At 43.2% G+C, this 10,919-nt stretch overlaps 1 protein-coding gene across 1 annotated transcript; it reads right to left on the bottom strand.

The window, feature by feature from the left end:
• Positions 1 to 990: 990 nt before the first annotated feature.
• Positions 991 to 10,694, bottom strand: PSMB2 (proteasome 20S subunit beta 2). Its single transcript, XM_084222486.1, has 6 exons — positions 10,563 to 10,694; positions 8,569 to 8,691; positions 7,931 to 8,001; positions 3,733 to 3,895; positions 2,059 to 2,108; positions 991 to 1,218 (listed from the first exon to the last, which is right to left on the bottom strand). The coding sequence occupies exons 1-6, from the start codon at positions 10,651 to 10,653 to the stop codon at positions 1,111 to 1,113; spliced, it is 606 nt and encodes a 201-aa protein (XP_084078612.1). The 5' UTR covers positions 10,654 to 10,694; the 3' UTR covers positions 991 to 1,110.
• Between the last annotated feature and the right edge of the window lie 225 nt (positions 10,695 to 10,919).

Below are 10,919 nucleotides of genomic sequence, written 5' to 3'. Positions count from 1 at the left end.
TAACAGTTCAGTCTGTCACTCACCTTCCCCAGCTGAGAACTTGGGTGTTGTGCCACAACACACTATCAGTCTGCACACCATCCAGTACACATCTACCCTAATTCCAAGATTCTTTTTCTGAGCTTATTCAAACATAAAATAAGCACCCAGAGCAATTTTAATGCCAATTCAAATAGGGAAGGAGTCACACCAAAAACTTCTCAGAAAAATCACTTCTGGGCAGACCACAAGTATCAGCCACATGATAATTATCTGAGGCTGTTCCATGAATGGGGGTTTTATAGGGAAGCAGCATCTTGAGCCTAGATGGATCATCAGGGATTATTCTCAAGGAAACAAAGCTTTAGCTAGCTGAGAGTAATTCAAAGATTTATGAGGAGTGCTGCAGTTTAATTTCTCACTGAACTGCTTTCATGTATTTCTAAATGTGCAGACACATCAATTAAGAAACATCACACAATTGATATATTAGTTTCTATTTAGAATATGACTTAAATTCTATTTAATGTAGATATGAACCCACTGTGCCAGCAGAATGCTCTTTCCCAGTAACAGAACCATTGCCAGGTGAGCTAAAAGTGCATGTCAAAATCCGTTCTACTTGGAAACCTTTGTATCAATCTAATTCAAGTGAAAAAAAAAACTCTTATCAAAAGCAAATTAGGTCTTTGAAAACCTGATTAATATTTTATACAGCAAGAGTGGTAACATCCTTGAAAAAATAACATAGATGCTGCATGTTTGGCAGGGACCACTTGCCTAAGGTTTGATGAGCTTTAGTGATGAGAGGGATGACAGCACAATGTCATCTAGAAAACATAATTTTCCCACAAATAAGAAATTTGGAGAGCAGTAAAATCTCAGAAGAGGAAAGATAAATAACCTGAATGTGCCCCCATGAACTGTAAATCAAGTTTCACTTTCACTGTGGAACAATTTACTCAAATCCTCTCAGGAAGGATCAGTGGAATAAAAAGATAAAACTGGCTATATAAATGTCAGGCTTTATTCGAGCTCCCACTGCAGTACATTACTCGTGTACTTCAAATGAATAGAAAAAAAAACCAAGAGAGAACAAAACAAGAAGATTGCTGAAGAAAGATTTGGGCGTTAGGACTCCACTTTGGCAAGGGGTATATTGTCCACTTCGTGGATGCCTTCCTTGTCAATGAACCGGGCGTTGAAAGAGGTCAGGTTGAGGATGAAGCGTTTCTGAAGCTGTTCAGCAAAGATAAAAGACAGAAGAAATGAGATTCACTCCAAGCTTACACCAAAGAGAAGAGTATACTTTAAATTTCCATCCTGGTTCTAGTGACATGAAATATTAGGAACTAGAGTGGGTTTTTTCACTGCTCAGGAGTGAATTAGTGGGAGTTTGTTGTAAGATGGTCCACATTAGACAAACCTTGGGTAGAGAGGTAAAATAGCCAGGCCTGTTAACGAGGAAGACATTTAAACAGGAAAACTAGAGTGGGTTAAAATTTTGGACATAAAGCATACATATGACAAAGATACTTCAAACAGGACCTCTTTGGAGCACTTCTTCTTGATTCAAATCTACATTCTAATCAATCTCTTAAAGACAAGGATAAAGACTATTTTCCTACAATAAAAGCCTTGGTGTCTGAAATGTCTGGAGTCTAATGCTGACACTAAAATTGGTCATGAACTTTAAGGTCAAGGCTTTACCTCAGGTATCACTTCACAAGCTGGAAAAGAATTAGTATATGCTTCTAAGAGTTCTTAAGTGTAACAGAAGTGACAAGCATGCTGCAGTACATTCAGAAGAAACACAAGAGGAAAAGGTCTGGATCCGTATTATGCTAAGCACGCAAAAAGCTCAAGTTTACGTTCTGGAGGACGTGAACCGTGCAAAGGCAACGCAACTGCCTGTAAATCCTTTTCCTCAGTAGCTATTCCACATCTGGCCAGTGCCTTTATTACCCTTCTGGCAAAGGCAGCAAGAAACGCGACAAGAGGAACAGGAAAGTATCAGCGAATGAATGCAAACAAACATTCCTTTCTCAGGAGCATCAGGGCCTGAGTTCAGAAACTCACCTCCTCTAGACATTTTTTTAAGAGCTCCACAGCTTCCTCACGTGTGATACCTGAAAGGGAAAACATCCACAGATTGATTTCATTAGAGGCCATCTCTCTCCACAGAAACTTTTATTAAATTTAAACAACTTTTCAGCTGAGCACCAAAACCTCTCCTTCCCAGCTCACAGAAAACACTTTCCAGATGTCCCGAGGACGCCCTGCACCGCAGTGCTCACGCCCCAACAAGCCATTGAGAATCGATTTGTTACAGGGAATGGGAAGCATGACGGAATTCTGCCTCCCATGGCCAGGGCCTGGCTCAGAGAAGCCCAGCCACCTCCCTCTCCTGCAGTTTATTGCAGCTCTAAATCAGCTCCAGCTGCCCCGGCCGGCTGCGAGTCCAGGGCAGGAGGTGGAGATGGGTTTAGTGGATGTTCCTGCTGGGTATGAGCTCAATAAAGGGCAAGGCACGTGTGGGATGCTCCTGTTATTCTCACAATTCAGGATAAAATCCAGCACTCTATAAGGGTGACAAGCCATGACAATGAAGTTCATTATTTTCCTCTGTTCCACAAGGAATGGTGAAAATGGAACAATAGACTGTTGAGGGACATGACTAGAAAACAAACAGGGTCGGTGGGTCTAAAACTTCTTTCCGGGCTTTGTTCCAGACCTGCATCCACTGCTCAGGCAAGTTAAATGAAAATTATCAGTTTATAGTTACATTTCTTGAAGGAGGTAGATGAAAGGATTTCTAATCTCAGAGCAGAGATAATAACTTAAACTCAGTTTTGCACACAGAAGTCAAATAGTTTGTAGCTAAAGCCAAAGATGTCAGATTAACAATATTCTGTGCTTTGCACATTTCCTTATCTGCACAGTGGGGATGGGGCCATCTATCTTCCTTGGCACTGGATTATGATGCTAAAACTAGAAGTTTAGACAGGTACAAACATGTGCAAGAGTTATGATGAGCAGCTGCCAAGTGCATAGAATTGTGAATCAGTCTAAAACCTCTCTGTTGCCCAGAGAAGCTGTGGCTGCCCCATCCCTGGAAGTGTCCATGGCCAGGTTGGCCAGCACCCTGGGATAGTGGAAGGTGTCGCTGCCCATGGCAGGAGGTGAAACGAGATGAGCTTTAAGGTTCCTTCCAACCCAAACCATTCCATACTCTGTGATTCATCACCACCACTTCAGAGTGTTGGAGATGATCTTGCTAGGAATATCTTATCATTTGAATGCTTTCAATTTATCATACACAAAACCAATCCAAGATATGGAGCAATAGGATCTGGACAGACCTCTGAATATTGATACTCTGGGAAAATGTACATGTCAGAGCCAACAGACAAGCAAGAAGATAGAGCTGTCAAACTTTTATTTATTAAAAGCAGACTACCAGCTGCCAGTGGTCCAGGAAAGTCTAATCATGTTTTAGAATAACTGAAATGTCCTTTACTCCCAGTCTATTATGCTGCAAACAGAAAAAAAAATTACGGAGTTGACTAGTTTTCTGTTACCAGAAAAACCAAAGGCAACCTTTCGAGCTCCATTTATCTAACAAAAAGTCAAGTTCCAATCTGTTGCACCACAGCAATGCCCCCTGATTCAGCAAATGTCAGTCTCACTGGTTAATAAACTCAAGGCCTAAATTGAAGCAGGAGAATTTTCCTGTCCAGTGGCTCCACTCACCTGGCTTGTAATAGCGGTCAAGGATGCTAAGGGTAAGGAATGCTCCATAGCCATGTGCTGCAAAAGGAGCCTTGGCCAGAGCTGCCAGGTAGTCCATGTAGTAAAGGGCAGGGCCCTCGTGGTCATCATAGCCAGCCAGGAGAAGGTTCACATGGTAAGGGGTCTGCCAAGAGAAATGATTTTTTTGTTAGAGCACTCACAGCAAATCTCTGAATCCTGATTCCCTGTGCACAAGGCAACAGCAGCAGAGTTGATTACCCAATTCTTTATCATAAAATGCTACATCAATCCTGTCTGCAGCACATTCTCAAGCTAAAAGTGATAAGGTCTTCTGGTAACATGGACTGCACAAGCAAATAAAAACATAGAACTCCTATTCTCTTGAAAACCAGTGTGTTCAGGGTTTTTTTACAGCTTTCACAACACACTCAAACTTTAAAAAACTTGAATGCAGTTTTCACGCCAGATTTTTTCACCTCAACATAAAAATTGTGGATTTTTACTGCTGACACGTGAGCACAACGTGAACATTTTGCAGTTTCTAAGAACTCTTTGTTCATTTAACCTGCTCTGTGCTCTCTTCCCACTCCCCCTCCCAGTGAGCACGGCCCGTCTCAGCACGTATGAAAGCTCTCACACAGTGCAGTTACACACGGTGTCCTGTTCACTGGCAATTTGGTTTTTATTGCATGTACCAAGTTTAATCTTTAATATTTGGCAGTTTACTCCATGTTCTGGGTTTAGTGTTCCACCATCATGAATAAATCAGACATCTCTTCTTCTCCTATATCTCCTTCCAAGATCTGTACTTTGTAAAACCATGAAACACACATGCACTGTATTATTTTTAAACACAGGATCAGAAAAAATTTGGGCATCGTATGTATTTTTAAAAGCAGCTTTTATATACTTCCAGTATTTCCATATCTACACAATGTTTCTTATTAAATTAATTGTACTAACAGGATATCTCCAAACTGCTGGAAAACCTGGATCAACAAAGCAACAAAATAAGAAAAAAAATGATGATGCAACTACCAGATTAAAAAAGCAAACAAAATTTCACCCTAAAGCCAAAACATTAACTGCATCATAGGAAAAGTCCATTTTGATACTCAATACAGTAAATTTCCCCACACACACACACAAAAAAATCACACGCCACTATATTTTTACTTTCAGACAGTATGAAAGAATAAAGCAGGCTACAGTTATATATAAAACATCACTTGAAATTGTGTGATTTAATCTTCAAAGCATCCAAGAATATTTGGAAAGAAGTTACCATGCAGCTGTATTGGTTTAATTAGTCTGTATTTCATCATTTATTTATTCTGAAACATCACACAAGTTGATATTTAAGAGCCATGACACAAGATCACTCAAATTATTGTGTGACTTGGAATTACCAACATTGGCATATGCGAGATACTCAACCATAAATAAATGGTGTTATACAGACTTAAACCCATCTGTAAACTGATTTTCAGTTTCAAGTTCTCCTGCTAATGGTCTCTGAGACTTCTTAAAACTCAAATGTAAATAATTATCCCCCATGCCTTATTATTCTAGAAAGGCAGGATTTAAACATTAGCAAATATACATAATCTATTTACTACTTCCATGATAATAAATGAAATTTGCAGCGTAACACCTCAATGCTGGGACTGGAATTACTTGTGCATCCCAATCCTTTTGTCCATTCCTTCCTTGACTTCTGTAACTTGGTCCAGGCCAACAACTCTCAACTCTTTACAAGGCTGGTGTTAAAGGGCCATCAAATGAGTGATGACTAACACTCCAGGACATTATTTTTAACCCAAACTTCCATTCCTACAGAAGCACCATTTCTCATCCCAAGTAGTTTTGCACTTGGTGCTGTTTGATTTAAAATAACGACAGCAATTAGGAGATGTGTGAAATTGTTCAGAATTTACAGCTGAAGAGCACAGTTGTGCCAAACAGCCCAACCCCAGCTCAGGGGTGACACAGCCCGTGACATCTGGCGGAAGCCAAAGTCACAGCGAGGGGGGAAAGGTGGGAGCAAGGAAGCCTCCTGCCAAGTGCGGACATGGGGAGAGGAGCTGAAAGCTGCCTTTGGAATCCAGCCAGACCCTGTCACCTATAATTAAACAGCATCACAATCAGAGACTGAACTTCATCACCTTTGGAGGGCAGGGGGCTTTTTTCCTATTTCCCCCCACACACACAACCTCAGCAGTGAGATCAATGTACCAAACATTTTTGTACCAAACTTTTCCCCACCAAACTTTTTACTTCTCAACTATTTTCCTACTCCTAACAGGGGGCACTGGCATGTTTTACCTTTTAATTTTTATTTTTATGATCCACATGATTACATTAGTAGCCTCCAGGAATCCCTTATGCAGTTTCAAGCACCAGCGTTAATCTTTCTGGTATCCCACATATTATCACAAAAATGTAACAAAATTCACAGGAAAAAAATCAACTCCAATAGCAAGGCTTGTATTGTAAAATTCTAAATGCCACAAACAAACCATGAAGTGCTAAGTCAGAGAAAAAAGCTTCTGCCTGCAATGTGGAGATCAGTGTAGTGTGACAGCAGTGTCAGAGAGCGCCGCACGCCCCGGGGCGTTGCCATCTGCAGCAGAGCAGCGTTTTGTCTCCAGTAAATAAACACATCTGCCTCTGCCAGTGTCCTCCCCACGCTGCTGCCCATCTGGAGAAGGTGGGCTGGAAGACAGGCGTGGGCTCAGCAAGGAGTGGAGCCACAGGGAGGATCAGGCCCCAAGGGATGTGGCACAGAGGAAGACAAAGGTGCCACATCAGTGCTGCCTCCTGATGTGCAGGTTTACCAAAAAGCCTGTTAAGGTACTTTAAATCATATGGAAGAAATAGCTGCCCCTGCTGAAAGGGAACAGGACACTCAGATTGATCTGTGCAGGTCATGTCCCTGAGATGACCCATCAGCAGCAGGGCCAGGCCCCAATAGCATCACTGCTTCACATCAGCCTGGAGAACTGCACAGGAATGCACAGAACCCACACAGACCTTCCAAATCACACCTCAACACAAGCTAAAGCAAACAGCACCACTGCCAACCATCACCTGCCAGCCATGCAGTTGGATTAAGCCATTTAAACCAGAAGAGCATTGTGGAATCACAGAATATCCTGAGTTGGAAGGGACCCACAAGGAAAAATTTCTACCTGCACCCATGATCCGTGTCAGAAATCAGAACAATAATCTCTGGCTGTTCCTGTGCATGAGTTCTGGAAGAACTCTCACTCCACATGTGTAATTCTCAACAATACAGCTCTGAGGTTAATACTGGCCTTTATTTGCTACTATAAAACCTGATTTCAGGCCCGAGCAGTGCACTGTCAGAACAGCAACACAGTTTAACCACATTCTATCCTTGACAGAGCTGAACAACTTCATTCTCAATATCCTCTTTCTTCCTGTTTTCTTTCATGTAGCACATTACATTCTTCTCAATGAAATGCTTCCTAACCTTAGATCATTAAAGGTTTGTTTGCCCCCTCACAGCAGCTTTTCATACTTTGAAAAAAATCACCCTGGGAAACATCACTAATTGCAGTTCAGTGACTTGAAAACACAACCCCAACTTGGATGTGGTATTTACCAAAAAGCCTCATGTTGCTGTTTACAAAAGGCACTTGTTTTCCTAAGTACATCAAACAGCTTTGCTCTATGAAATCATTTTCCAAGAAGATTAAACGGATTTGGAGCATTTGCATGAAAACCCACAACCTTATCTCGATGTTCAAGAAGTTTAATTCACTTCACGTCTGCAGTGTGTGACAAAGTGTTTATCGGGCCCAAGGCTGGAATTTTAACTCTATGGCTATATCAGTTATTGATAAGTGATGTGATAAGTTTTTAAAATAAGCAAATCAAGTTCTATTTTACTAAGACATTATTTCAGCAATGTGAACTCACAGAATCTCAAAATCAGTGATGTTGGAGAAGACCTGCCAGATCATCGAGTCCAACCTGTGACCCATCAACCCCTTGTTACCCAGACCAGAGCACTGAATGCAACATTCAGTTATTCCTTGACTCCACTACATCCCTGAGCAGCCAGTTCCAAATTCATCACAAAGAAAGCAGCTCCCACCTTTTTCAGACTCCATTAATTGAGGATGGAAATGCTCCCTGTAAGCCTGTGCCAAAATCTCTCAGCTTTACTCACCCGACTCCGGAGATAGTCCGCGAGGTTTCGCCGGGTGAAGTTTGCAGCTGCAGTGGGAGACAATTCATAACCTGGAGAAGAAATGTGACAAATTTTTATTTGGTAACAGCCCAAATCATTCATCTTTCACCTTCCCATGCCTTTTTAGAAATAACAAAATGTTCTTTAGTGACAAAATGTAGTGCCTTTTGTCTAATTCTGGTTTATTTTGAAAGCTACAAGCAACAGAGCCCTCAGATTCTGGGTATTTCCTATCTGTATGGACCACAGAAATACATGGCTTCAAAAAATTAAAGTATTAAGGACATGTAGCTTGACTTTTTTGTCCAGTATATCAGAAGCCCTGGTGACAGTTAGCATGCAATGGACATATTTAGAGAATAAGAAGTCTGTCAGTAAAATATTTGTGTCATTTATATGGTGAAGAAGCTTGCTAGGATTTGGATAAACCATTTAATTTATACTGTACAATCCAGACTCTATTTTTGCATCCTGTCTGAAGCATCACCTTTGCTGGACACTAAAAAAATGCAGAAATCTTTACAGAAGGTTTGAGAACAGCACTTTCCACCAACATTGACCTGGAATCCACCCTTAGCTCTGCTCCCAACCCCCAGGGCCTGTCCTGCTTCACTCACCATTTCTCATTTTGTAGAGCTGAACATTTTTCTGGATGTATTCTGCAAACTGCACCGTGTCTCCAGGCTCCCCCACACACAGCAGTAAGATCTTTTCACTCATCTTAAACATTTTGTCATGGTCTAGGCAAAGAAAAATAACATTGAGTGCCACGGTCACAAGGAAGAATAAATTATTTTGTCAATATCCTGACACATCAGGACTTTACAGAAGCAATAAAGAGATTTGGGTAACTGCATCATGACCTAGAGCACCAGTAAAAAGCCTTTCTGAGCACAGACTGACATTTGGTGTCTCACAGCTGGTGACACAGAACACAAGAGTTGTTGAAGAGAAACAAAGCCCTTCAGGAAGGGAGGCATTGCAAAAATATATAGTGTTTTCTACCTTAGAAGCAAAGTAGGAAAGAATAAAGCTTCACACAGGATATTGTGCTCTTTTCTCCACTGAGGGCCTGCACAAACACCAAGCCTCCACCTCTGAGCTTCCCCTCCAGCTCAATAAATGGTGCTGAACAATCTCTGCTGCAAGGCAGGTACTGGGTGTCACAATCCTCTAAAATGATGTCAAAAGTCATCACAGCACTGGAGCTGCTGTCTGGAGCTCAGGGAAAGCCACTGCCACTGCCCAGCCCTGCAATCCCAGACTGGTTTGGGTTGGAAAGAAGCTCAAAGCCCATCCCCTGCTGTGGGCAGGGACACCTTCCACTATCCCAGGTTGCTCCAAGCCCCGTCCAACCTGGCATTGAACACTTCCAGGGATCCAGGGGCAGCCACAGCTTCTCTGGGCACCCTGTGCCAGGGCCTGCCACCCTCACAGGGAACAACTCCTTCCCAATATCCCATCCAACCCTGCCCTCTGGCAGTGGGAAGCCATTCCCTCTGTCCTGTCATTCCAAGCCCTTGTAAATTGTCTGTCTCCATCTTTCCTGCAGGCTCCCTTCAGGTACTGGAAGGGGCAATTATGTCACCTCGAAACTTCTCCAGGCTGAAACTGATTTACAAATAAATAGTCTAAATATAGATCTGAAATTTATGGGTTCCCAACCCCCCCCCAAAAGCAACTAAATCTTATGTTCAAAGTACATATTACTTAAACGTTGTGAACAAACCTACTTGGAAGCAACATTAACTTAGAAAACATTATTTACAGTAATTAGATTTTTATTTTGTACGTACTACCAGCTTTGTACGTACCACATCCTCTAACACAGCTCCAATTGGCTATCACAGACTTGAAGTGAAACATTTTATGTAAAAGCATATAACATTTTTGTATAGATTTATTTATTTTCATTTGTACAGATCCAGCAATGTTCTATTCTACAACTTTTTTTTTAAAGAGCTACTAAAGCACAGTCTTTAGAATAGAACAAGCTTCATTCCAGTAGGAAAAAAAAATTGATTTTAGAGAATTCCAGAGACTTGGTGATGCCCTAGATGTTTTACCATGCAAAGAAACCAAAGCCATGTTTCAGTCTGGCTCCTGCGCCCTGTGCTGTGAATTTCACTGATACTTTTAGTTTAGTCCCCATAATCCCTTTTATCCCATGAATTACGTTTTACCAGTGAATTAGGCACGAGTGAGCACCTCCTGTCACACATCGTTATCTCTGTGCGGTTTTTTAACACTTTTAAATTGTTGTGCAGAGCGAGGTTTGGGATCACAAGCCAACGCTCACCTGAACAGGTAAATTAAGCTGACAACCCAACACAGAGCGGTCACACTCGGTCACGATGGGGACTTTACCCGGAGCAAGCGGCGATTTAAGCCCCGCTCCAAAGGCCGCCCGGCACTTCCTACAGCCTCTACACCTCCCTGAAGGGCCCGGCAGCGCTCAAACCGAGAAACCTCCCCGGGAACAGCCTCCCCTCAGCCCGAGCGGCGGGCCCGCCGCACCCCAACCGCGCACACCGCGGGCGCGCCCGGGGCCCTGCGACACCCTCCCGGGCCAAGGCTCAGCACGGTGCCCCGGCGCCTCGCAGGGTCTCACCGTGCTTCATTTGGATGATGCTGGTGGCCGCCACGGTGTCCGCGGCCACCAGGACGTAGTCGGGGCCCTGAATGCCGATGAGGTACTCCATGGCCGTGACACAGCGCGGCCCGGCCCGCCCCGCCGCGCCTGCGCGCCCGCGCGCGCCGATGGCGTCACCGCTCGCGAGAGCCGCCGCCCGCGCGGGGCCGTGGAGCCCTGAGGGGAGGTGGGGGGGTGGGAGTGTGAGGGGAAAGGAAAGAGTCCCGTCGGTTTGGAATAACGGGGTGGTTAAAGGTGGAAAAGGACAGGATGGCCTCGAATCTGAGCGGGTTGGGTTCCATCCCTTTGGAATCACGGGATGGATCAAGGTGGAAA

Source organism: Fringilla coelebs (genome assembly GCF_963513975.1).
Source record: "Fringilla coelebs genome assembly, chromosome: 28".
NCBI lineage: Eukaryota > Metazoa > Chordata > Aves > Passeriformes > Fringillidae > Fringilla > Fringilla coelebs.
The sequence above is the reverse complement of the archived record's forward strand: the minus strand, read 5'-3'. Positions and strand labels throughout refer to the sequence as shown.

Excerpts from the sequence above, each read along its gene's own strand:
- PSMB2 (XM_084222486.1), bottom strand. The coding sequence starts at position 10,653 with ATGGAGTACCTCATCGGCATTCAGGGCCCCGACTACGTCCTGGTGGCC. Across the intron at positions 8,692-10,562 it reads CATCATCCAAATGAAGCACG|ACCATGACAAAATGTTTAAG; the intron begins GTGAGACCCTGC and ends TTCTTTGCCTAG. Across the intron at positions 3,896-7,930 it reads CGGACTATCTCCGGAGTCGG|ACCCCTTACCATGTGAACCT; the intron begins GTGAGTAAAGCT and ends TTCTCTTGGCAG.